The sequence below is a fragment of the Mercurialis annua genome, linkage group LG4 (assembly GCF_937616625.2).
Source record: "Mercurialis annua linkage group LG4, ddMerAnnu1.2, whole genome shotgun sequence".
In the NCBI taxonomy this organism is placed as follows: domain Eukaryota; kingdom Viridiplantae; phylum Streptophyta; class Magnoliopsida; order Malpighiales; family Euphorbiaceae; genus Mercurialis; species Mercurialis annua.
Genome location: NC_065573.1, coordinates 26576562 through 26603198, shown reverse-complemented (window position 1 = coordinate 26603198; position 26637 = coordinate 26576562). Strand labels below are relative to the sequence as shown.

Sequence of the window (26637 nt, the reverse complement as noted above, 5' to 3'; positions counted from 1 at the left end):
TGTGTTTGGTTGTGTTTGAGATACTAGTCCTATGTGGTGTCTAGTAATCTTAGAGTTAGGAGTTGAATGAATTTTAACTTATACCTTGTTTTAGACCCGTCGTCTGTTCGTGCTTCGGAGTCCGCTCAGGGTTAGCTGTTTGCCAAGATATTCACGTGGATACGCAAGCGGTGAGTTGATAGTGTTATTTACCGCTTTATTAAGTACCGCAAATTATTTTAGTATATCAAATGTTGTGAACTGTTTTAAGGATTATGGATCTGGATTGAAACGAGCTACTCGATAGGCTTGTATCGAGACTGTGTGCACCGGTAAGTACTTTGGGATCGGCAGACTAATGTCTAGCCTACTTTGGGATCGACGAGGATTTGTTCCCGTCTACTTTGGGATTTGGTGATGATACGTCACACCTACTTTGGGATTTCATTTCAATACTGTCTTCCATAATCAAATATAAATATATTAGTATAAAAGGATTTGTTTTGAGGTTTTAATCTTAATAAATGTAAATAACATTATGAACTCATCTCAGTATATCTGACCCCGTTGCTTTCCAAACTTTTCCAGGTTTATGATTTTGAGAGCGTTGGTCATCTCCGATCTTTTGGTTCCTCGGAGGTCTTTTTATATTGTTAGACTTAGGTTGGAGTCTCGGTTGCCCCCGAGCATTGGTTTTCTTGCAGGTTTATTTTGATTATATGGTTTTCCGCGAGGCTTGCTACGGGTTTTGGTACGACCATACCCATACCCTAGTGCCGGTCGCGATCCATGAAATTGGGTCGTGACACCAATGGAGCTAAATGCAAAATGTCCCTCAACTAGACATTACAATAATATCTTACACATGACTTTGTCTATGGGCCAACTTGAAACAAAAAAAAGGAAAACATAAATTTCATGAGCAATTTATATGAAAAATGAATTAATGCACTCACATGTGCACGAATATGATCTGTTATCAAATCGACAACTAAAAATTAACATTAATTCGTATTTAAATCCATATTATAAGATTAAACACAAAGAATGATTATTATCAGAAAGCATATATTAAAAATGAGTTAAAGTATATTAATTAGGTATGTAACATATAGTGTAGGTATACTACATAAATGTTCCAACCCAACACATCCACATCGCTAGCTAGCTACTAATTGCTGTGTCGACTGTGATGGTCTCACTATAAGATTTAGCAGAAACAAAAATACATACCTCAAATGCTTCACCCTACCTTGTACTGTACGTAACCTTTTTATCCTTTAATTTCCCTACCCTTCTCTCTTAAATTTATATGCAAAACTTCATATTATCTACTAAAGATTTAATTTCCATGGAGCTCAAGTTCTTGTTTCTGCTATTTCTCCTCTTAGCTTTGCCTTACATTTCAAGAGGTAAACTATAAATATGTGCTTAATCTACCAAGAAATTAAAGTAATTATATTTTAATGTTTATATGTTTGTTTTGTATTTTTAGGTACAAATGATGAAGTGGTAGATTCAGATATATATGATATCGATTATAGAGGACCTGAAACTCACTCTTCAGCTATGCCTCCGCCTCATCGCCATGGAAGACCTTTTGTTAATCAACAAAATGTCGTTTCATCTCAAAGATCGTCATCTACAAGATATGGAGAAAATGTATGCTCTCTCTCGATCTCTCTCTTTACGTTTTTGTTTCTTGATAATTGCCTAATAACCTAATTCCATCACAATTTTTTTATAATTCCGTCATAAATTTGTAACGAATTTTTTTTTGTCATAGTTTGATTGTTTTTTTAGTAGTGGAACGCCTATTAGGTAATTGTATAATTGCCGGGGAATAATTTGATCGATGCTATGTTTGTGCTATTCTTTGCAGGATAATAAAATAATTCACGGATGAATGTGTTAATTTGGGGACTGATGATGATACGTTGTTTTTTTCCCTTAAGTCATCACAGTTTTTATTAACTAGTTTCCACTTATTAATTTTTATTATTAGAAGTCAAAATTAATATTGATAGATGGCAATAATATATATATGTAGATGTTTCTCTTTTCATTGTAGATGTTGTTTAAGATCGTGTGATGTTTTCTTTTCTTCTATTTGGAGTTTTAATTGTAATTATGTTTCTTAAATATTACTCAATCGAGACAGGCTTGTGAAATGTATTTAATTTTTATCACACATTAATTAGGATGCAATACACCATGAGCTCTATATAGAGATAATTTAATTATTTCTTACTTCTTTTAATATTTTGGAGATCTAATAAACCATGAGCTCTATAATAGAGATAATTTAATTATTTCTTTATAATAGATAGGCGATAAGTTTTCGTCTAAATAGATCAATTCAATCGTCCTTCAAGGAAGGCAAATTATTGTAGACCTTGAATCGCACTTTGATTACCCTAATTCTCAAGACGCAACAAACCTTCTCGAGTATCAGATTTCTGACAAATCATCTTATGCTTAATTTATTATAAAATTATTTCAAAATTCTTGCATTTAGGCTACAACTATTTTTTTTAGAAGAGAGAGAATGTTAGAACAAATTCAAAACACTTATATTTTTTTTTGAGAAATTCAAAAAAGTGACAAAACTACTCATGATGACCTGAAATAATTAAACTAGAGTATTGTGCAAAAACATGCGCCGCCTGATTTGCAGATCGTCTCACGAAAATAAAATAAATATTATGAAATTGTTTTGCTAAACCCGTACAATCATCAATAAGCAAATCGCAGTTGATAAGAGTTGAATTACTAATTTCCAACACCACCTTTATCACGTCAGATTTGAAAATAGTATTGGCTTTTCTTTTAACCAACTAAGTGCTTCTCAGATCCCCATTAGTTCTGCCGTTCTCGGGGGAATAAACACCAAGCCAGCTACAATGCCGAGCTTGAACAAGCTCTCCCTTCCAGTCACGAACCACTACCCCAATTCCAAGCGCTCGCTACCTGGAAAGACTGTTGCATCAATATTTACCTTCAATCAACCTTCAAGAGTCGTCATCGAACCGATCATCATCCAAGCCAACCACCGCTTCCCTCTTCCGGATGTTTAAAGAGTGCGCTGCTTGCCAAGAGGATAGCTGAAATGGAAGATTTTTTCAACGAGGGTGCCGGAGTGAAGGAATGAGCGCGGCAGTCAGACAGTCAGAATGGAGCGGAGACAGCAAATCCATTCAACAAGGGTGCCGGAGTAGAGGGGAACTTTTGACCGATTTCACACAGTTGAGGGGCCTCAAATCTCACTCTCTTTGGACAGTCTTGACTGTTTTTGCCAAGTTATGAATTTGTTTGATCCTATTTTACAAATTTGTACATATTTAATCTTTCGTGCGGAGTTGAGGAGGTGAATCGATCCTTTGTTCGTTAGGAAACAAATAAGGGTTTCTAATTTTGGGAGTTTGCATTTTGAAATTTTTATTTTTAAGTTTGTCTCTTTTTGGAATACCTCATCATTGTTGTAGTAATCTTTTTATTTTAAACCCACAATACCATTGATATAGATTTAAGTGTGATGTTGCGGGTTAATGACGTTTTTATTTGTAAAATTAAACAAAATTCTTAAACTAACCCCAGATTAAAAAATTTTCCCCATTTATATCATACAGACCGCGGAACACTTAAGCGGTTTTGGGTAAACCGCGGAAGTGTTCCGCGGTCTGCACATGTGGCTCCACCTGGATGCAGGTGGAGCCACGTCACTGTAAACCGCGGAAGAGTTACGCGGTTTACAGTGACACGTCACTGTAAACCGCGGAACTCTTCCGCGGTTTACAGAGGGAATTTATTCCCTGTCAGAGGGAATAAATTCCCTCTGACCGAGTGGTTGTAGACCGCGGAAATTTTCCGCGGTCTACACCACTATAAAAGGGGGAACCAACCCGTTCCCCCTTATATCACAATTTGAGAAAAAAATTTATAGAGAGAGAGAGAGATATGTAGAGAGAGAGAGAGAGATAGTAGAGAGATAAAAATTTTAAATCGGGGTATTATTGTGGAGAAAATTTCGCGGAGTCGGTTTTCGTGGCGAAATATTATTTTTTGGCGCATTATTGTGGAGAAGATTTTGCGGAGTTGGTTTTCGTGGCGGAATATTATTTTTTGGCGCAGAATATTATTTTTTAGCGGAATTATCGGGTGAGTCTTTAAAATTTATAGATATGTTATTTTTAATTATTGAATGTAGTTAGATTTAAATAATGTTTGATGTGTAGTTAGATTAAAATAATGTTTGAAATGTAGTTAGTTAAATAAATATAGAGTTAACCCATAGATATAGTTAGATTTAGTTAAATTTTTTAAAAATATATATTATAAAATAAATTAGATTAATGTGTAAATAAAATTAGAATAATGTGTATAAAATTTATATAAATGTAAAATAGAGTAAATTAAAATTAGAAAATCGAATATATGAAATTTTTAGAATATTTTTATATTAGGTTGGAATTAGTGCAAAATATTAAAATTTATGTTTTATATTATATAAATAGATTCGATACTAAAAAATTAAATATAATAGGTATTTGTTTTTAACAGTATTTAGAGAAAATATAATTTTTTTATAACTGTAGGTTTGTGAAAAAAGTTAACATAAAATATTCGTATTTACATTTAAATCGGCTAATTATTAAAAATTTGAACTTGACATGTAGAATATTTGAATTATATTTTAAATGAGAGTAGCCCTCTTTTTAATGAGCTGCCAGCCCTAAAAATGTAGTTAAAATTATATTTTTTTAATGTAGTAATGACGACAAATGAGCTGCCAGCCCTAAAAATTTATTGGGATGGTACAATATTATCGACTCCGGGTGGAGTTGATTATGTTTCTGGTAAATCAGAACTGGTTGAGCTGACGAGTGTAGTGAATTTTGCACAACTACAAGTCGTAATTAGAAGGGTAATTGGGCTGAAGGATGGTGACGAGATAGTGAAGATTTATCTACGAGTGCCTCGGTTCGATGAACATGGAAGATTTCAAAAATATGATGGTTTTCCTATGGAGACAGATGTTCATATGCAAGCAATGTGGCGTAATGTTTCGCGGACGCCACAAATGAGGGTACTTGAGTTTTATATTGTGTACAATCCGTTATCTCAAGTACGTGCGGATGTAGACGACTCTGTGGATGTAGACGATTGTGCGGATGTAGACGACTGTGCGGATGTAGACGATGGTGATGATTTTAGTGATGAGGATGAGGAAGAAGAACACTTCTACGGGGCCGTTGCTGATGACAACGAGGATGATGATGATGATGACATCGGTGGTGATAATGGAGATGGCACACATGGTGAGAATGTCGGTGGTGGGTCGGAACAAAATACAGATCATTTTGAGTCGCGCCTTCCTCATGAGTACACGCATCAGAATGTTGACGACATGTGTGTCAATATGAATCTGTGGCCTAAAGAAAATGCAATATGGGAAGCAGGCAAAGAGTTTGAATTGGGGATGGTTTTTAGTTCGAGGTATGCTGTCCAGACATGCGCGGCGAGTTATCACATTGCAGCTAATAAAGAATACAAGAGCAGTGTAACAAATGGTAAAACAATAGTTCTTGTGTGTGTGAACAATGACACTTGCAATTGGAGGTTGCGTGCGTCGCTTTTGAAAGGCGAGTCAGACTGGATAATAACAAGATATAACGGCCCCCACCAATGCAGCGGCCAATCAATGAACCAAGACCATCGCAATTTAAGAGCGCGACAGATAGCTGAACACATCGACACGCAATTGCATCTGCAACGTGACATTAGGATTAAAACGCTTCAAGAGGGCATTTTTCAAAAATTGCGAGTTAGGCCCGGATACAAAAAAACATGGTATGCCAAGGAAAAGGCCATTGCAAACAGGTTCGGACAATGGGACGACTCTTTCAAGGAGATTTGCAATTTTATGACGAATGTCACCGTTGCTAATCCCAGGACAGTCTGGCATGCTACCGATAATTTTTTAAAAATTTCGAGTATTAAAAATATGTTCGATTTAATAATTACTAATAACGGTGTATGCACAGGTACACCAATTGAAAACAATCCACAATTCAGAACTTTCAAGCATATGTTTTGGACTTACGAGCCAGTGGTGAAGGGTTTTCAGTATTGCAAGCCTGTGGTGTACATCGACGGCACCCACACATATGGAAAATACGAAATGACTTTGTTGATTGCTTCTGCAATTGAAGGGAACAATCACATCATGCCGATAGCTTTTGCCATTGTGAAGTCGGAAACTGCCGCATCCTGGAGGTATTTCATGAGGATGTTGAAGAGGTATGTTTTGGGTGAGCGAAAGGTGTGTATCATATCTGATCGCGGCTCCGGTATTATGAGTGCCATGGAGGGGCCTGAGTGGGCGGGTGATACCCACAAGTGGTGTATTAGACACCTAGTGAGCAACTTCCACAACGCCTTCAAGAAAAAATATCTCAAAAAGCTTGCTGAAAAAGCTGGTAATTTTCTTGTCATTTCATATAATACATAAATTTTTGGTTGATGGGAAAATATTGACGGTTTAATCGACGTGTAGGACGCGCATACCAAGAGCATAAAAGAGATCGGTACATGTCATTGATAGAGGCGGATTCACCTGAGGGTTATGCGTATCTTGACCGCCTTGATGTTAGAAAATGGAGCATGAGTGGCGACACGTCTGGAATGCGGCATGGTGTGATGACAACAAACTACGCTGAGTCGGTCAACGCGATGTTAAAGAACATTCGGGGGCTCCCTATCACAGCCATGTTGGAAGCAATATTTAACAAGGTCAATTCCGTATTCATTAAGCATGTGAACGACTATAAAATGTGGTTGGCATCCGGTTTCATGTGGACTCCAGTCTGTGCACACAGAATTGAGACTTGGGAAAATAAGTCAAAGACTCATACGGCTTCACAGTTCAACGTGGCACAGAAGGTATTCAATGTCTTGACCCAGTGCGACAATGTAAGACAAAAGGGTGGCAATACACAGCAAGTTCGTCTACTGAACGGGACATGCACCTGTGGAAAATTTCAACAATGGAAAATTCCGTGCTCCCATGCGATAGCTGCCTGCAACCAATATGGAGAGAACTACCGTGACTACATTTCATGGTATTACAAATGCGAGTATGGAATCTTAGCGTGGAGCTCTGTTTCATTTGAACCCTTATGGAATCGAAATCGTTGGATCAATTCCGCTGAAATTCCATTTGTTCCTAACAGACAGTGGATGAGGAAGAAGGGTAGGCCGGTTGAGAGTAGGCGTAGGAATGAAATGGACCAGACATTTAGGGACAGGCGGAATAGCAACTACTGTAGAAGATGTCTTACATATGGTCATAACCTTAGTTCATGTCCTTTTAGAGTTCAGTGATGTGAGAATTTCTGTTTCCATTTATCATGTACTAAGGATGTTGTAATTCCATTTGTGTTCTATTAAAATTTAAAATCTGGCAGCTCATTCTATTTTGTGTTTGTTTAGTTATTTAGTTTAAATAACAAACTCTTGTAACACTTTTACTTGACCGTATAATTGATGAAGTTATTTTTATTTAATTGTTTCATATTATTTGTGAACAAGTGTTTGATATTATTATGATTTAATTGTTTAATAATTTGCATTGAACAAATTGCAGCCATGGCAGCTGCTCACGATCACATGCAGCCGGGTCCTGAAAGACCGGCGCTACTTTTTTTACAGCATGACCATATCTCTCAGGATGTCTGGGATGGCACGGTAACTTACGTTTGCATCTTATTTTTTGTCAACAGTTACGTTTGCAACTTAATTAAATTTTTGAACTAACTTAATGTTTATTTTTTTCAGGGATCTGACGAGGGATTTCTGTCTCGCGCTAGCTGTACGACTAGAAGGAGCGCTGTTCTGCCGTTCGCTAGGTTGGACCACCGTATTCGGTCGATGATCGAGCCTACTGGATTTGCAGGCTGTTTTGCTATGCGTCACTACAGCGTCGACATGCAGCTGATCACAGCCCTTGTGGAGAGGTGGAGGCCGGAGACCCACACTTTTCACTTACCTGGCGGAGAGTGCACGGTTACACTACAGGACGTGGCCATTCAGACCGGATTACCAGTAGACGGTCATGCTGTTACAGGAGGTATTGTACATGATTGGGCTGCAGTGGCAGAGAGGGTTTTGGGGATTCCTGCGGGCAGATATCCTAAAAAGCCTGCAAATTCCACAGTCCAGACTTCTTGGATCCTAGAGAGTTTCCCCGACTTCGGTGCATTACCAGACCAGGCGACTGACGAGCTTGTCCATCGGTACACACGGGCGTATCTCTTGCTCGCTGTCACAGGATTGTGCTTCACTGACCTCGGTAGTGGAAAGACTTTGTTACGGATTCTTCCACTTTTAGAGGACTTGGCGGCAGTTCGGACCTACAGCTGGGGATCGGCGACACTGGCTTACTTATATCACGAGCTTTGCTCATGTTCGTTGCGGTCTGCGAATCGCCGCAACATGGGCGGGCCGTTGTGGATACTGCAGTTGTGGGCATTGGACCGACTTAGAGTTATTGCTCCCGCTCTTGCCGATCCCACTATTTCACCACATCTACCACTGGGCGACAGGTGTGTTTTACTGTTATTTAATATTTTTTAATTTTATTCTATTTCTTAAATATTGACGGATTAATGTGTTGTTGTTCTTGAATAACAGATGGGGAGGCCGGAGAAACGCCAGCCGTGCGGCTCGACACTCGCTGCCTGACATCCGTGTTCGGCTTGACACATCTCGCTACGAAGATGTAAGAAATTATGTTTCGGTTTTATTATCTCGTATGTTAAATAGCTCATTGTGGGAATGTTTTAATACTAAATGTCTTGTATTTTATACATGCAGTTTATCTGGCAGCCGTACACTGATGATATGCTGGACACTATCCCAGCGTATTGTTTAGATGGGCGCGCTATTTGGCGGGCCACAGTTCCACTTATTTATTTTCATATTGTGGAGTGGCACCAGGCAGACAGAGTTCTGCAGCAGTTCGGATTGCAGCAGGGTATTCCAGACGCCCCACTTCAGGACCACTCACAACACTCCCTTACCCTGAAGAGCAGCTCATCTTGGATCCAGACACACTCTCACTACATTCGTGTGTGGGACGACCGGCTCCGGTTTGTAATTTCAGGACAGCCCCTCCAGGACCCACCTCATTATCATTCCGAGTATATGGATTGGTTTCGGTATGTCACGCGTCGCTGGATCACACGACAGGGCGCTGAGCTCGGAGCACAGGTATTTTTTTAAATTATATGTTTTTCAATTAATTAATCAATAAATTGTGGGTTAATTTTCTACTTTTTTAACGTATTATATCTTTATTTGCAGGCCGATTTTGTGGAGCGTGTACGTAGGGATGCTCCTGTTGACACTGAGCTTCGGCGGTTCGCAGCCAGCACACAGAGAGGCACTAGAGAGGACCGCCGTGATGTTACATCGCCCCCTATCGAGCCTTCTATACCGCCGCATCGACTACCAGTCATACCTGACGCGCCGATAGATCCGACTACACTGCGACATCGACGGCGACAGCGGCGTCACCCCCCTGCACCACCTCAGCGTCCGACTGATCCTATGCCTCCCCCAGTGGTTTTTCATCCTTTCAGAGGGCATTACTATTACGCGGGGTCCAGCTCTGCACCGCCACCCTTTTCATCGGGTCCTCCTTCTTCTTCTGGCCAGTTTTACGGGGATTCGGCACATCACTATTTTGAGGGGTCGTGTTCATATCCAGTGCCACCAGGACCTTCTTCGCCTTTTGTTCCACCGCCGCCTGCTTATGTACCACCTACGGTGCCTCCTTTTCAGGTGCAGTGGGATCAGCCTACACAGGGTACACAGGACTTTCCAGCTTCACAGGGACTTCCACAGACACCTGGGACTACAGACTTTCTGTCATATGGTAGCAGTTGGTTAGGTCTAGACAGCATGGAGGCGATGATGTTCCGCCAACAAGGAGAATTTGTTACCCCGCCACCAGCAACGACGAGTACGGCCATTCCCCAGGACCAGCAGGGTGACGACGGAGCCGACGACGAGGACGCCGATGCAGGAGAGGGAGATGGTGATGGTCGCCCAGGTCGACGTTACCTCACCATCAGTACAGGCCGTCGGGCGAACCGTAACAGAAACAACTTGCGCTCGAACCTCCCGGTAACTAGCAGATATGACGATAGGACTCCTAGGTGATTTCTTTTTTGTACTTTGTACATTATTATCTGATGTAGTAATCTTTTTTAATTTGTAATTTTTAGTTTATTAAATATGTTATTGTTATGAAGTATATATTTGAATATTTGTTAATATAATTATTTTGTAGTATTTTATAAATTTATTTTTGTAGAATGTTAAAAAAATTAACTAATTCAAATGTTTTAAATTTAAAAAGTTCAACAATTAAAACGTAAATTTTTTTTAATAAAAGGTTTTCTCATTTTTAAATTTTTATTTAATTTTTTTTTAAATGATTGGGAGAAAACCTCCCAATCATTTAAAATAAAATCAAAATGATTGGGAGAATTTTCTCCCAATCAGTGCAGCCAGGGAATTAATTCCCTGGCTGCACAAGCAAACCGCGTAACACTTACGCGGTTTGCCACGTTGGCAATGCAAACCGCGTAAGTGTTACGCGGTTTGCTTTTGCCTATGTGGCTCCTCCAGCGAGGAGCCACGTAGGACAGACCGCGGAACTGTTCCGCGGTTTACACAAACCGCGGAACAGTTCCGCGGTCTGGAAGGTATAAAATGAGATTTATGAGTTTTTGGGTGATAATTTCGGAAATAATTAACAAAAACCAAATTTAATGGTCATTAACCCTGATGTTGCGACTATTATTTTAGAGAATTTTCTTTGTAAATATAATTTTGAAATTCACCAGTTTTATATTTTGCTGAATAAACAAATGACAAAAAGAATAATCAATGGTCTCAGTAAAACAAACAAAAGTAATTTAATGTTTTAAATTTCATTAGTCTCTAAAGCTAAGTGGTACTATAGAATGACAAATAAGTTAATAATCCACTAGCATTATCAGTGCAAAGCTCTGTTCGGGCCTAGGTAGCACGAACACTTCATTCAATCGACGTTTCCCGTTTCGGAAACGTTTCGGACACTTGACGTTTCGGACACGAAACTTCATTTTATACATAGGAAACTTTAAAATTATACCGTTTCGCCGTGTTCAAGTGTCCCGTTTCCCCGTATCCGTATCCGTGCTACCTAGATTCGGGGTAATTTGTACGTCCGAATTTGGAACGAAATATTAAAAAATTCATTTGGGTCAAACAAACCCGTAGCTATGCAAATCGTATCAAAAACATTTTAAAAGAGTGAGAATTATGGCCCCTTCTAAATTATGTAAAACCGGATCAATTTACCCCTCCATTCCCACCGTAAACTGCTCTATTTCGACCACCGCACCCACTGGAAATTGTCCTCGACTCTATATCCATCGTCAGAATTTTTTTCCAACAAATACCACCGACCCGCCGCAACCGACCATCGTCGGGAAATTATTTTCCAGTAGCCACCACCGTGAATAGAGTAGACCTAGATCTCAAAGAAGAGTAAACCTACTCATCGATGAATAATAGATCCGGATGGATATGCTATTCACCATGGTGCCAATGTTTTTTCCAGCGGCGGTAGTCGGTAGCAACAGATCGTGGGTATGGAGGGATAAAAAAGTACAATAAAATTTTGAGCAAATTACTATAAGGTACCCCACATTTGTCATAATTCATAGTTTGGTACCCCTTGTTTGAAAATCAAACGATTTATTACCTCAGTTTTAATTTTATAAACTATAAGGTCCTTCTGTTAGTTCCGTTAATAATTTGAAATTTACTTTCAAACGATTTGATACCTCAGTTTCAATTATATAAACGATTTGATACCACAGTTTCAATTATGTAAACGATTAGATACCTCATTTGTAAACGATTTGGTACCTCACATTTCATTCCGTTAACGATTGAGTACCTATATTTAACAGAAGGACCTTATAGTTTACAAAATCAAGACCGAGGTACCAAATCGTTTGATTTTCAAACAAGGGTTATCAAACTGTAAATTATGACAAATGTGAGGTACCATAGAGTAATTTGCTTTAAAAATTTTAAATTTGTAAAAATAAAAAATAAAAATCTTCAAGTACTAATTTAAAAAATTGAAAAAAATATTAAAGATTATTTTAGACTATTTTCCAATTTTTTTATCAAGAGTGTGTTTCAAACGCGGATTAAAAGTGGGCGAAGATGAGGGAGAGGCTGATTTAATGCAATTTGATATAGTGAAATGATCGTTTGTTCAAAGAAATTATCGATCATAATTTGAAACTCGCTCTCATGATTAAATTTTCTGGCTACATCAGTATATATGTTAACTTTAGTGAGGATGTCTAATTGTCTATAGTTGGCAATTCTCCCTTTTGAATCTAGATTGTTCAAGAAACAAAAACAATTAACATGTCTCAAACAATAGGCACTCAGAATGACAAAAATCCTTCAATTCTTTATACTTCTGCTACGCCAATTTATTTGGTCATTTGACAAAAATCTTTCAATTCTTGAAGTGTTTTTCTAATTTTCTTGCTTTGAAATTCTAATTTTCCCAAGAAAGTTATGGAACTGAGCACCTAATTACAGTCGATACTGATAATCTAAACACTCTAGCACTGACGGAGAACAGCGATTTGCAATTAGTTTTAATTTAATTATTTTTTTTGTTAGTTTTTAAAGATGAAAGATGTTTTTGTACTTTTTCAAATGAAAAAAATATAATTTTATCCTTAAATTTAATTATGTGGATGATTTCATCTTCAAGTAAAAAAATTGTCAAAAGTTATTAAATGGAGTACAATTGAAAACCGAAAATTAAAAATTGGGCAAAATTGACAATTTTTTAACGTCGGGATGAAATTAAAAAAAGACTTCTAAAAGTCGAGTTTTTAAGTTATTAGGCCTTTACTTAATCCTTACGTGTGTTTTTAGAATTATTCCAAACAATAAACGGTGTTATACTGTAAGACACGGTCCATTACTCTTAACCTAACCTCTACAATTTTCGAAAAAAATTAGCTTCCTTGTTTATTTATAGATCCAATTATCCCTGTTTATTGATTCTCGATCTCTCCAGAGAAATCTAAAATGGATGACAAGACAAACGGAAACCTTAACAACAATTTTAATGGGGAAGAATCGAGTCCTCTCTTGAGCAAGACTTTTCAAGATGAAGACAAGAAACCACCCACCAAAGCTCCTATTGCTGATTCTCCGGTGGAGAAACCGGCGCCACCGCAGTTGGGTCAGCCTGAATATGGATGGACGGCTAATGGATTGCCTTTGAGCCATGGGAGCGTCGTTGGTGAGCCTATGGGTCGTGCTCAGTGGCATTCCAGCCTTGGTGCTTGTCTTGGTCGTAATGATGAGTTTTGTAGCAGCGATCTTGAAGTTTGTAAGTCTGTTTTTTTTTTAATGTTATTGTTTGTTATTTGATTTGACTTTTAGGAGTTTCTGTTGTTTTTCGTTGAAGAAAGATTATTTATTTATTTATTGATTTGGATAAAGTATCGATCTTTGCGGTTGATGCATTGCCTATGGTTTTGAGATAATTGATTGATTAGTTCAATTGTAGGAAAATCCATTAGTCTTGCAAAATAATGTAACTTTTGGCATGATTTGATTTCTTTTGAAGTGCCTGTGGTTTTTCTTTAAGCTGAAAAAGTTCAATTTTTAGCAACCTAGAATTTCCTGAACATTATAATTGACCAAATAGCATTCAATTGAATTTGATTCTTACACTTTTAGGTTCCGATTCTTACAGTTTAGGATTCCAGACACGATTTTGAAGGCTAGAAACTAAAGAATAGAGCCATTTCTACATATAATTGTGATAAAAGAATAGTGGATAGCTCCCCACTAAATAAGGATTACCTCATCCACAATTGTTAGATAACGATAAAATGTGATCAAATATTAATGTGCTGATATGTTTAAAGGTTGACATTTGTTTCAATGTGAGTTTCTTTAAAGCTAAAAAGCAGGTGCTTTGTGCTTATTGTAGGCTCAGTCTGATAGCTTTTAGCTTTGGTTTAGATTCATCATCTTGAGGCCTTTTTTTATGATGCTATATGTACCAGTTTGCTTCTCGTGCAATCATGATACCGAGAAAAAGCATAGCTATTGAACTGAATCTTTGTTGAACATTGTAGTCATAAACACAATGCAAGAAAAAAACATGTTGAACCTATTAAAGGAAGAGGTTAGATACATAGATGTAGTCAGAAGCGCCGGAGTGCAATGCTAGTTTCTCAGATTAGATAAGCAATTGGTTTATTTTATTGTTTGATAGATTCTGGTTTTGCGGGTATGGATTTTACTTCTATGTATACTTGTTGATATGATAAAATTTTCAGGTCTTCTTGGAAGTGTTGCCCCCTGTGTGCTGTATGGAAGCAATGTTGAGAGACTCGGATCTACCCCTGGAACCTTTACCAACCACTGCTTGCCTTACACTGGTCTTTATTTGATTGGTAATTCATTTTTTGGTTGGAACTGCCTTGCACCATGGTTTTCATATCCTAGTCGCACGGCTATGCGTCGAAGGTTTAACTTGGAGGTGAATTATTTTCTAAATCTTTGCCCTTTGTACCTATGTATGGAAAGCTCGTGTAGGCGTAGTTCATCAATTATAATTTATCATTAGGAATATGTTCATAACATGTTCTTTCTTGCATTATGTTTATAACTATGCTTCGCTCTTAGTAAAGCTCACTTCTTGACTGGAGCTTATTTCATATTTTCTTTTAGAGACCTTGCTCTGATTTAGGGATAGGATACATTGATCTTCATCACTTGCTTGATTTTTTTCCTGTATAAATGTTATTGTTGGTGTGCATTATAATCTACAGTGTTCAATATGCCATATGTGCTAGTGCTGGAGTCGTCGAGCATTTTCGGTCATTTATTTGAAAGGATTTTGATGTTAAACAGGGTAGCTGCGAGGCACTTAATAGGTCATGTGGTTGCTGCGGAAGCTGTGTGGAAGATGAGATGCAACGTGAACACTGTGAATCAGCCTGTGATTTTGCAACCCATGTGTTCTGCCATCTATGTGCTCTATGCCAGGAAGGCCGTGAGATCCGTCGCAGGGTGCCTCATCCAGGGTTCAATGCTCAACCAGTCTTGGTTATGATCCCTCCTGGGGAGCAGGCTATGGCCCGAGGCATCTAGATGCAAACTTTGTTGGCGTGGAAAACTGATATTGTCTAGAAATATATATAATGCTGCGACATTGTAATACTTTTCTTTGTGAAATTGTCTCGATGACTCGTATAGCATTGGAAGACCTTTTATTGGTATCATAAGTAACGGAGTGGTGTACATGTATACATTGTTAACTAGATATAATATTTGTGGGTTTTTGCTGTATTTATTTTCCCCAAAATTTTATTTGTATGATGCATAAGTTTCAGCCAGACTTGATGGGAGTTTATGTAAATGTTGTTATAATATATGGTGTCACTGCTATTCTGAATACGATCTGGCATTTAATTTGTTGTTGGAAATGCCGCAGGTTTAGTTGCTGTTTATATGTAAAATGACCATAAAAGATATAATTTTTTTCATTTCTTAAATTATAAATATATTATATTACACTATTACTTAATAAAAATAATTTAAGTAATTTTTTTATATAAAAAAGCAACATTTAATTTAACCTTATTGATATATTTGATTTGATAATTTTATGATTTATTTTATAGCTACTCTGATATATAGCGATAACTTGCTACAATATACTATTTTCTATTTTATTTATAACTTTACCTATCGATTTTTAACTTTTTTTTTCTAATTTTTTTTATTCACGAAAAATATCTTTTTTTTTAATTTCATAAATACCTTGTTTTTTATTTTTTAATGATTTATTCACTTTTTTTATAAATTTTTTTTCTGGTATCTTTTTTATCTTTTTATCGTATTTTTAGTTTAACTATGATATATTATAGTGTTTCTATTTGCGTTTTTTTAGTGTAATTATGGTGTTTTTATAGTGTAACAATAATGTATATATAGTGTATTTATGGTGTTTTTATAGTGTAACAATAGTATATTTATGACATTTTTGTGGTGTTTTTATAGTGTTTTTATGGCGTATATCATAAAAACACTGCAAATACACTATAAATATATACACCATAACACTACAAATGCACTATAAATATACTAAAAAACGGCAGAAATACACCAAAAAAAACATAAATATACCGAAAACACAAGAAATATACTATAAATACACCAAATATACACTATAACATAAATATATTATAAAATCACTACAAATACACTATAAATCAATTTGTTATTTACAAAATTAGTAGCAATGTTTCTAAAAAAATCAGTAGCAATAAACAAATCTATGAATAAGAGAAACACAAAATACTTATATGAATAATAGACAATTTTATAAATAAAAAATTATAGGTCTACAATAATTTATTTACAAAATGTTTAAATCATCACAAAAAACCTAAAAATCACACAAATCTAAAAACGATGTTGAGAAATCCATATCGCGAACGGAAGAGACGAACGACCTAGTGCGAACGAAAAAGATGAACAGAGAAACGATCGGAAACGATGAGAAATCCATCGGAAGTAGACGAACGGAAGCGCTAATGGAAAAGCAACCGGATGAGATAAACTGAAAGTCAAACGAAAAAGAAGAAGAAAATAAGAGAGAATTTTGAGAGAGGAGAGAGAAAAAAAACTATGTAAAAGTTTAATATAAAATGACATAAGACTTATGTATATAGTAGGTACTTTTGTAAATAAATTAGTAAAATAGGTAGCGATGGAAATTAAGGAAAAATGGTCAAAATTTGTGTAAATAAGTTTCAAAAATAGGGTATACTATAAATAATCCCTGATATATAAGATAATTTTATTTAATATAAATAATTAATATTTTTTAAATTATTGTAAAAACAATATATTTTAGTAGGAACAATTTTGTTTTAATAGTTAACTTTTTTGAAATAGCTATTAGCTATTTGTAAAAAGTTCTAAAATTTAATTTTTCCAACATTTGTTGAAGGTTCAAAAAGCTCCAAAAGACTTTTAGAAAAACTTCACCAAACGTTTAAGTAGAGCTTTTCAAAAAGTAAAAGCTCAAAACTCCACCGAAAAGTTGAACCAAGTATCCCCAAGTCTGTGGTTGGAGAATAAGGATGAAAAAAACCGAACCAATCTAATAATTTGCTGTTTGGTTTAAATGTTCAGAAAAAACGAGTTGGTTTAGTGAGTGATTTAGAAAAGTTTAGAGTTCGGTCTGAAAGTTTGTAAAACCAAAATAATAAAAAAAAATGATGAAACTGAATATTTCAAAATAATTAAGGATTTTTCTGATTTTATGTCTAAATTTCCGGGCTTTTTTTGTTATTTTACCAAAAATGTCAAGGTTTTTATTTATATTTTAGAAATATGTCCAAACCGAAGAACCAAACTGACCAAAAAGTTCTGTCAAAAAAATTCCAGTTTGGTAAAAAATAACTGCTGTTCAATCGACCATTGGTTTCGGTGGATTCACCAATTCTCATCCCTACCCAGGGGAGCATGCAGTCGAACTGTACAAGACCACTAGGGTTTAATTTGAATCGTGTTAAAATATTATCAGTTTTAAATTTGACTCAACTTTAAAATTTAAAATTTTATTCGAACTCGATGGAAGCTTATTTTAGAAGCTCGATCTCAAAACTGGTAGAATAATTAAAAATCGAGTTTAGTTCGACTTGCTTAATTATCTATATAAATATTTAAAAAGGATAATGTGCATTCTGTAGGTAACTAATCTATCCAAACATAGCACTGATTCTGAACTTCCAAGTTAAAATTTCCGACTTTGAAAGCTAAAAAGAGAAACAACAGAACTCTCGACATACATGAAACGCATGAAATGTTTCGAACACAGTTCAGCGCAGAGAGATGGATAGGTAACACTTATTGAAGTTCACTCTCCTGGCGCAGAGACGCCTTGCTTCAGTCTTTCCTTCTTCATCTTCTTCTTGGAGACTGGCTTCTTCTTTCTGGGTGGAAGGGTCTTCTGAGCATACATGTAGAGAACATAATTTCCGATTAGGAATGTCAGAACTATCCCCCCAATAACAAGCAGAACAATCAATCCCGGGTTGAATCCTTTAGCCTTAGCAACATTCCCCTATTGACCATGAGAGTTAAACCACATAAGCATACACAAGACATCAAACAAGAAGAATTCCAGACATAGAATTAACACAACCTTCAAGCAAACAATCAAGGCAGCTCATACATCAAATTATATTCCTTCAATAAAGTCAATAACATTACATGTTTTCTTTGAATGGCTGATGATTGATCCTAATGCTTTCGCTAGCCGCTAAAAGTTCTATTAAATCCATTAAAGTAAACTCTAAAACGAATAAGCAAAGTGTATCCCCGAACAGTGAGGAGATGCTTATACACACACATTCATGGCATTCTACTATAATAATGTGATTCATGAATTAGATAAACATCCAAAGACAAGGTTAAAGGGCACAACCAGGAATGTAGATCAAATAGCTTCCCGACCCACATGACGATTTTAAAAACGTAGCTAACCATATGAATTGCACAGCATATCAACAAGTGGAAACAATGTGCAATTCTATAATATTGTAACAATTTGGAATCTGTAACTAACAAAAAAAAAATTATTTCATGCATAGATCAAGTGCAAGAAATATAAGACCAATTCATAACGAGTTTTTGTTCCAGAGAATACAATTGCGATAATAATAATAAACCTTTCACATTGGGTTAGGTTACACACTACATTATCAACGAACACCCAGAAAAAGAACAGCAAAATCAGTAAATTAGCCAGCCAAATTATCTAAACCAAAAAAAGTTCGCATAGATTTGATTAATGGACAATCATCTCATTAATTTGATATAAAAAAAATAAAACATAGAATGCCAAGGACTAAACTTAATACAACACTAGCTTAAACAACATCATTCAGATTCTAACCAAATTACGTTCCGACAACATCAACGTAGAACGGATCAAACAATAAAAATTAGGATCTCAAAACCTAAAATTACACCTGAACTAAGAAAGATAGATCTCAAATAACAAATAGCAGCAAAATTAAAATAGATGTTGAAAATCGGAGAAATCAGGCAAGTGCATTCACCAAATTTTGGAACGACGGATCGTCATCCATGTCTTTCCTCCGGCGATGAAGCTCCGGTGAGATAAATTACACAACAGAACAGAAGATTCTAGAGAAGTGTGTGTGAGAGAGGGGGGGACAGATCCAAAAAAACAAAAGGAAAAGAAACCGAGGTGGATATATATATGTAAAAGCTCGTTTTAAGGATGATCTTGCCTTTTCACCCTGCATACTTTTTGTATTTATGTTTTGACCTGCCTAATTTACTTAATGTTCAATTAAGTCTTAGAGCCCAAGGAAGAGTCCGTGTACAATGGGTTTATATTAATTGGGCTCTGAGCCTAAGAAGGATAAGTATGGATCTGTCTTGGGGACATATGTCTAACGTGCTCGGTCCATAATTTGTTGTTTTTATGTGTAAATCAATATTGAATAAACTATATCTATTTTAAGGTCCCTATATTGTATTATTTTTTATTATCCGAGTTTTTAAAAAATTATTTTTTTTATTTTTCAACTTAGAGAAAACACATTTCAACTCTCTAAATAATAAAAATAACGCCATTTCATTAATATTCAAAGACATAATTTTTTACCCTAAACAACATCATTTTTATTATTCAAGTATTTGAACATGTATTCTTGTTAAGTTGGAAGGCTAAAAAAGCACTAATTTTTATTTAAATATTACATAATAAAAAATGGTACAATTTTAGAACCTTAAATAGGTTAATCCTATTAAACATTCCTATGATAACTAAATGGCACAAGATGAGAATAATTTTTTTCCTGCTAAAAATAAAAATATAAAAGAAAAAATGACAATTTCATAAAGAAAATGAGCTATTTTTCAAAAACAAACATATATGGACTTAACAATTATTTTATGGGCCATCACTTTTTCGTTTAACAAATTAAAAAAGAACACAACGTGAACAATTTTATTAAATAAGAAGCAGCATAATTTTTAAACTAAAATTAGAAAGATACTTGATAAATCCCTAAATGCATATGTTGATCTAATCAAATTGTAAGACTTGAAAACAGAAAACACAGTCAGGGAGAACACCGGAAAAAAATTATCAGGCGTTCACTCCGACGGTCAAGCTGTAAGTATGGGGGAGAATACGAAGAAGAAAGAAAAAAAAGAAAATAGTAAAAAAGGGATCAAAATAAGAATACTTAAAGATTTAATGATAAAATAGTTTATATAGATGCTCTTGGTTTTTCTTCATTCGTGTTTCAGGGTAAAGTGTCCTTTTATATTGTAGACTGAGCTGACGTTTCTGTTACTCTAGTAAAAAAAGTGTGTATTTGGCTCAATTTTCTCCGCTTGTCAAAGAATTTTATGTGATTCACTTGTCTAACGTGGTCTTTATTATATATTTTCAACAAGTAAAGTGAATTATACCTGAATCTCAATGATGTATCTGATAGCTCTGGTCCAAGATACAGTCTTAAGACAATATTAGACTGCAAGTGACCTCAACCGAGATTGACATTCTCATGACCGATGGGCCCGATTGTACTATTTTATTAAAGTACTACTGAATTATCAATACTCGCCATCACTTTGTAATGTTTAAAAATTAGCATCAATTTTATAATATTTGCAAAGTATAGAATTAAAATGTATGAATCATTCGTCCATTCAATATAGCATACCTGATTATTTGAATTAAAATAATATTAAAATCAGATTTTATCTTATTTGGTAGTGGAAGTGTTCAATCAAGTAGTCGAGGAAGAATAGGAGTTAGAGGGTCATTTGTATCGTATATGACATACATTTTATTTTTTAGTGATTTTTATAAATAAAAATGAGCGAATTAATCCTAATTCTAACTCATAAGCCCAATAATCATTATATTTCAGTTGTAATATTAGAATTAACTATAAATCATGGGTCACATTTATTAATCTAACAATAATGTTTAATAAAACATTTAAATCGAATGCATAACCTAATTCCTAAAAATATGCATAACCTAATGTTTTGGTCATTAATTTAGCGTCAAAGATGTATGATTTGATTGGGAGTGCAAATGGTTGGTAAGAGTGCTTAATCTGTGTGCTTGGTGACGGGTCAAGTAGCCAAATCAAGCCATTATGCTGAATTATATGCCTTCAAACAAATAATACAAGTAATCTTTTATTTTAAATATAAATCAATTGACAATTTAGAAACAAGACAAGATTCTCATTTAAACACTGTTAACAAATAGGGTTCATGGTCGGTTACTTACAGTCCATTAACATTTCTTAAATTATTCAAAAATCTTTATTGAATAGGTTAGGTTGATGATTGTAGGAGTAATAAGTTTTTTTTTTATATGTATAATTTAGGAGTAATAAGTTAGAGATAAGACACTGCATTCAGAGGATGCATGGAATTGGGAATTTTTCTGCAATATTTTGAATATAAATGCAGGAAGACAAAAACCTTAAAACCATAACTTGAAGAGAATATTTGCTAATAAAAACACTTGTCAATTCATTTATCTAGATATTTCTGACACGGTGAGTTGTACATGGACCATAAAATTTAGATGGCATTTAATAAAATTTAAGTAATATTCTAAATTGTAAATGTTAAATCTTATAAATTTTGACTATTATATTAATGGCAAGAGAAATTATTAAATATATTCTATTAAAATTAATTTTAATTTCATTGATTATCAATAAGTATAGAATTGCAGTAATAAATAGAGTAAATTACTTTAATGTCTCCCATATATGTCATAGTTTGCAGTTTGATACATCTTGTTTAAAAATCAAACAATTTGATACCCCACTTTTAATTTCGTTAACAATTAGGGGCTTATGTTAGTTCTTTTAATAATTTTTTGTTCACTTTCAAACGATATAGTTCATCGCTTTGATACCTCACTTTCAATAATGTTGATAATTTGGCACCTCATTTTTAAACGGTTTGGTAGCTCATTTTTAATTTCGTTAATGGTTTGTTACCTAGATTTAACGAAAGGCTATAATTGTTTGTAAAATTAAAAGTGAGATACCAAACCGTTTGATTTTTAAAATAAATTTTTAAAATAAAAACATATTAATCAAAGCTAATATGTTTAATTATATTAGCTTTAAAATAAATTGTTTGTCGATTACATCAATTTAATTATATAATTTATAAAATATTAATCTACTTTTTTTATGGTAAATATTAATCTACTTACTTCATAAAATGTTGATAAGTTCATTCAAATGAAATAAAAATTCTAATTACTCTAAATCTAAAACTAAAAATTTCTTAAATTATTACTAAATAAATTTAAATGACTACAAAAAAGTAAAATACAAAATTAATAAAGTGCTTAGTTATTATAATTTTATTAAATTATATATATATATATATATATATATATATATATATATATATGTAAAAATTCTGTTGAAAAATTGAACCAAACATCCACTATATATAAAAGCACGGATGATGGGACACTTACACTATTATTTATTTATTTATTTATAGAATGCTAATTAAAATAAACTATTTTTAGTTAAATATATTAAATACCGATTAAAATAAGTTACTTCTAATTAATTATATTAAAGTACTTTCTCCGTTATATAATATTTGTCGCATTTGGCCATTTCAGATAAATTTTAAAAAGCTAATAAATATGTATTGAGTGTATATACTTTTACTAAATTATCCATATTAATTATTACTAGTTTTATGTTTTTAACCTTATAAATTAAGTTACTGCTAGGGATAAATTTGACAAAATAGCAATTAATGCTCTCTTACAATTCTAATGTGACAAATATTATGAACCAAAGGAAATTCTCAAATACGATAAATATTATATACCGAAGAGAGTAGGTTTCTCTTAAATTTTAGGAGAAAACTCTTATTTCGCACAAATAATTAATTGATGATAAATACATACATACATTGTAATGTAATAATTTTCTCTTGATGTATGAAATTAGCTAAAATAATAATATTGAGTCAAAAGATCTAAATTTTAATATATAGTTCATATGTAAGTCATTTCAGTTGTTTATTTTTCAATTACATATCTTTATTCTTTGATGATTATTAGTGTTATTTTAATTTAATTATTACTAAAATTATATTATCATTGATATATTATATTACGAGTCACGTGCATAGCACGTAATGAAATACTACTATTGTATTAAAATTAGAGAGGTCTTAAGGCTATTATAATATCGTAACATCTTTATAAATTTAACTTTTTGTATTAATATGATACTAGATGTAGCATGTGTATTATAATGGCGAATTTAATTTAATATTAGGTGAGAAATGTGATACAAGAAAAGCATGCTCTTTATTGAACAAAATTCTTTTTAAAGCTAACTTGAAAATATTTATTAAAGCTTCAAACAAAAGGCTATTTTATTAAAAGTGGATTAGATTAAGTGGATTCCTTCTCTATGATTATTATTACCCTTTTCTGGTTGCCTCTAGTGCAATTCGATCCTAGATTATTCCATAAACCATATCATGTGCTCACAATTAAGAGTGTGCAAAACAATTTAATCAAACTAACTGAACCAAATCGATACATTCATTTTAGTTTAATTTAATTCTAAAAAAAATAAAAAAGATCTAATTGCTTATGATACAAAATGAGCCAACTAGTTTAATATAATTTAAATTCATTTTTTTTAAATGATAGATCTAATTCGATTTTGAAATTAAAATAATATTTTAATTTAATTTGTTTGATTTGATTTGTGGATTTGAATATAATGCACACTTATTTTTGTGAATAATTTTAATACATAAATGTGCATAATTAAAAAATATATAAAAAAATTAAATTCAAAAAAATAAAAATATATAAAAGAGTCTTTATTTCCAAACAAAAAAATCCACCAGTTAGGCTTTATTGTAGTGGGAGAATGGTGCTAGTTAATTTCAGAAAATAAATGTATACTTTTTGACACTATACTTTACCAATCCTCTACTCAAACCCAGTTGTGTGATTTTGACTTATAAATCCTTTGCTCCTACAGATTGCTGCTTGTGAAAGCAACAAACCAGAGTTTTAAGAATCGTGAGTTTGGTTTGATTCTTTATTAAAAATTAAAAATATAGTTAACCTTTCCGAATAAATTTTTTACAAAACTTAAAAACCCGATTGAACAGTAAAACCCGTATAATTCTTTATCTTCTAACTATTAGAGCGTGATCAATTTACTATTTTTAATCTATTTGGTAATTAGAGTATATGTTGAACCAGTTTAACACTGTTTTTAAAACAATGCAACAAACTATCCAAGCTAAACCCATCTCATGATAACTAAAAAATGACTACCGTTATATTTCGACAAAATGAGATAATTTAAGTGGCAAGAGCTCGTTCAACAAATCAATAAAATATATAATCTTTTCTTCTAATAACTATACAAGCATCAAAGATTAGATTTCTTGTGGAGGTGATGAAGAATAAATATTATTTCCATTGCACAATTGTACTAAATATATACTATACATTGCATAAATTAAACACAAAACTTGTCCCTACCTAACAATCTTGTCTTGTGATTACATTGAATGATTAAGGTTATTATGTCAATAGACTCAATACATACATCAAAACAAATACTAATAATCATATTTATTGTTAGCGCAGCAGAAAATAAATAAGAGAAGAGAAAAGAATCACACAAGATTTTTTACGTGGTTCGATCAATGCGATCTACTCCACGGCAGAGAGAGAATTTATTCTATATGTTTGTTGTGAGTTTACAATAGGGTCATCACCTCTATTTATAGTGAACCCTTAAGACACAATTTAAGTCCTAATCCAATAAGGAACTAGACTATAAATCCTAAAAGGAAAACAATGCTAAACAAAGGATTAAGTATCCTAATCTAAATAGGAACAATATATCCTAATCCAAATAGGAACAATATGAGCCATAACTCAACAATCTCCACCTTGGCGAATACATCCAACAAGATTAATCTTGAAACCTTCTTCAGCAAATCACAAAGGCCACCAAATTGCATCACAGAATAAACTCTCCACCTTGACTTAAAATTACTCCAAAGTCAAAGTTAACCAAGACCAACTCTCTCTCTGCCATCCATGCCCCTTAAGGGCCTCATGCGCTGCGTACATTGACCAAGTCAGATGCTTCTCTACTCTGCACTGCCTCTTTATACGACTGCGGCTCATCGGAATCAATGATCTCACTTATTGCCAAAGCATAAGCCATAGGATTAGTATCAACTGTATCAACACAATCCACATATCTCATTGGTGTTCTGATTTGCCTTCTTCCTCTCCTTGTTGCTATACTCTCTTCTACCACTTCTTCATTAGGCTCGTTTATAGGATCAGTAGTAATCCTATTTGGAGCTACAAACTCCACCTTCTGGCTAGCACCCAGATCAGTTTTTCCTGCAAGATCACCAAGTTCCTCTTTCTGGCCAAACATAGTAGATTCATCAAAGGATACGTCTCTACTAATAATCAGTTTTGGAGTTCTATCCATCTCTGTGCACCACAGTCTGTACCCTTTAACTCCAGTCGCATACCCTAGAAATATGCATTTCATTGCCCTCGCCTCAAGTTTACCATCATTAACATGAGCATAGGCAACACAACCGAAAACACGCAAGCCAGAATAATCAGAGGGTTTACCATACCATACCTCTTGAGGTGTCTTCAAATCAATTGCAGTAGATGGCGATCTATTCACCAGATAACAAGCAGTGTTAACTGCTTCAGCCCAGAAACGCTTTGGAAGACCCGCGTTTAACCGCATGCACCGAGCACGCTGTAGTAGTGTTTGGTTCATCCGCTCTGCAACCCCATTCTGCTGTGGTGTGTACCGTACAGTGTGATGCCTCACTATACCTTCCTTTCTACAGAAGTCATCGAATGGTGCATTGCAAAACTCTAACCCGTTGTCCGTCCTGAGTGTCTTGACCTGTCTATCAGTATGTTTTTCAACCATGGTCTTCCACTCCTTGAACCGCCCAAACACTTCATCCTTCGATTTCAGAAAATACAACCACACCTTTCTCGAGTAGTCATCGATAAATGTCACAAAATATTTGAGTCCCCTGTGGGATTCAACCCGAGCAGGACCCCATAAATCCGAGTGAATATAATCCAGGATGCCTTTAGAAGTGTGCCTTCCAGAAGTGAATTTCACCCTGCGTTGCTTGCCAAGAATACAAGTTTCACAGAACTTCAGCTTCCCCATTTCCGCTCCTTCTAACAACCCTTTTTTACTCAATATGGATAGCCCCCTCTCACTCATGTGACCTAACCTTCGATGCCACAACTCGGTTTTACCATCATGTACTTCCAAGGATCGAGCAACCGCCACAGTTCCCACTACTGCACTTCCTGTGAGAATATAAATGCCGTGTTGTAGCACACCCTTCATCACAGTCAATGCACCTTTAGAA

At 34.5% G+C, this 26637-nt stretch overlaps 6 protein-coding genes across 6 annotated transcripts; 5 read left to right on the top strand and 1 right to left on the bottom strand.

Annotated features, from left to right (window-relative positions):
- Positions 1–1167: 1167 nt before the first annotated feature.
- On the top strand, positions 1168–2150 carry LOC126678075 (uncharacterized). The gene is made up of 3 exons (XM_050372945.2): positions 1168–1391; positions 1475–1641; positions 1862–2150. Exons 1-3 carry the CDS (start codon positions 1292–1294, stop codon positions 1883–1885), a joined length of 291 nt encoding a protein of 96 aa, XP_050228902.1. The 5' UTR covers positions 1168–1291; the 3' UTR covers positions 1886–2150.
- A 2600-nt stretch (positions 2151–4750) lies between these two features.
- Positions 4751–5955, top strand: LOC126678509 (uncharacterized). Its single transcript, XM_050373405.1, has 2 exons — positions 4751–5859; positions 5937–5955. Exons 1-2 carry the CDS (start codon positions 4751–4753, stop codon positions 5953–5955), a joined length of 1128 nt encoding a protein of 375 aa, XP_050229362.1.
- A 27-nt stretch (positions 5956–5982) lies between these two features.
- On the top strand, positions 5983–7362 carry LOC126678508 (uncharacterized). Its single transcript, XM_050373404.1, has 2 exons — positions 5983–6458; positions 6536–7362. Exons 1-2 carry the CDS (start codon positions 5984–5986, stop codon positions 7360–7362), a joined length of 1302 nt encoding a protein of 433 aa, XP_050229361.1. The 5' UTR covers position 5983.
- Positions 7363–7596: 234 nt separating this feature from the next.
- On the top strand, positions 7597–10277 carry LOC126678507 (serine/threonine-protein phosphatase 7 long form homolog). Its single transcript, XM_050373403.2, has 5 exons — positions 7597–7725; positions 7816–8582; positions 8671–8758; positions 8854–9249; positions 9343–10277. The coding sequence occupies exons 1-5, from the start codon at positions 7627–7629 to the stop codon at positions 10201–10203; spliced, it is 2211 nt and encodes a 736-aa protein (XP_050229360.1). The 5' UTR covers positions 7597–7626; the 3' UTR covers positions 10204–10277.
- A 2745-nt stretch (positions 10278–13022) lies between these two features.
- LOC126679199 (cell number regulator 8) lies at positions 13023–15444 on the top strand. The gene is made up of 3 exons (XM_050374175.2): positions 13023–13468; positions 14430–14632; positions 15007–15444. The coding sequence occupies exons 1-3, from the start codon at positions 13162–13164 to the stop codon at positions 15244–15246; spliced, it is 750 nt and encodes a 249-aa protein (XP_050230132.1). The 5' UTR covers positions 13023–13161; the 3' UTR covers positions 15247–15444.
- A 2337-nt stretch (positions 15445–17781) lies between these two features.
- On the bottom strand, positions 17782–19375 carry LOC126679392 (DNA-binding protein S1FA-like). Its single transcript, XM_050374409.2, has 2 exons — positions 19233–19375; positions 17782–18232 (listed from the first exon to the last, which is right to left on the bottom strand). Exons 1-2 carry the CDS (start codon positions 19260–19262, stop codon positions 18026–18028), a joined length of 237 nt encoding a protein of 78 aa, XP_050230366.1. The 5' UTR covers positions 19263–19375; the 3' UTR covers positions 17782–18025.
- Between the last annotated feature and the right edge of the window lie 7262 nt (positions 19376–26637).

Bases quoted from the DNA above. Each gene is read 5' to 3' on its own strand.
- LOC126678075 (XM_050372945.2), top strand. From the start codon at position 1,292: ATGCAAAACTTCATATTATCTACTAAAGATTTAATTTCCATGGAGCTC. The intron at 1,392-1,474 runs GTAAACTATAAA...TTGTATTTTTAG, and splicing joins TTTGCCTTACATTTCAAGAG to GTACAAATGATGAAGTGGTA. The intron at 1,642-1,861 runs GTATGCTCTCTC...TATTCTTTGCAG, and splicing joins CTACAAGATATGGAGAAAAT to GATAATAAAATAATTCACGG.
- LOC126678509 (XM_050373405.1), top strand. From the start codon at position 4,751: ATGACGACAAATGAGCTGCCAGCCCTAAAAATTTATTGGGATGGTACA.
- LOC126678508 (XM_050373404.1), top strand. From the start codon at position 5,984: ATGTTCGATTTAATAATTACTAATAACGGTGTATGCACAGGTACACCA. The intron at 6,459-6,535 runs GTAATTTTCTTG...ATCGACGTGTAG, and splicing joins AAAGCTTGCTGAAAAAGCTG to GACGCGCATACCAAGAGCAT.
- LOC126678507 (XM_050373403.2), top strand. From the start codon at position 7,627: ATGGCAGCTGCTCACGATCACATGCAGCCGGGTCCTGAAAGACCGGCG. The intron at 7,726-7,815 runs GTAACTTACGTT...TATTTTTTTCAG, and splicing joins AGGATGTCTGGGATGGCACG to GGATCTGACGAGGGATTTCT. The intron at 8,759-8,853 runs GTAAGAAATTAT...TTATACATGCAG, and splicing joins ACACATCTCGCTACGAAGAT to TTTATCTGGCAGCCGTACAC.
- LOC126679199 (XM_050374175.2), top strand. From the start codon at position 13,162: ATGGATGACAAGACAAACGGAAACCTTAACAACAATTTTAATGGGGAA. The intron at 13,469-14,429 runs GTAAGTCTGTTT...TAAAATTTTCAG, and splicing joins TAGCAGCGATCTTGAAGTTT to GTCTTCTTGGAAGTGTTGCC. The intron at 14,633-15,006 runs GTGAATTATTTT...GATGTTAAACAG, and splicing joins GTCGAAGGTTTAACTTGGAG to GGTAGCTGCGAGGCACTTAA.
- LOC126679392 (XM_050374409.2), bottom strand. From the start codon at position 19,262: ATGGATGACGATCCGTCGTTCCAAAATTTG. The intron at 18,233-19,232 runs GTGAATGCACTT...CATGGTCAATAG, and splicing joins ATCCGTCGTTCCAAAATTTG to GGGAATGTTGCTAAGGCTAA.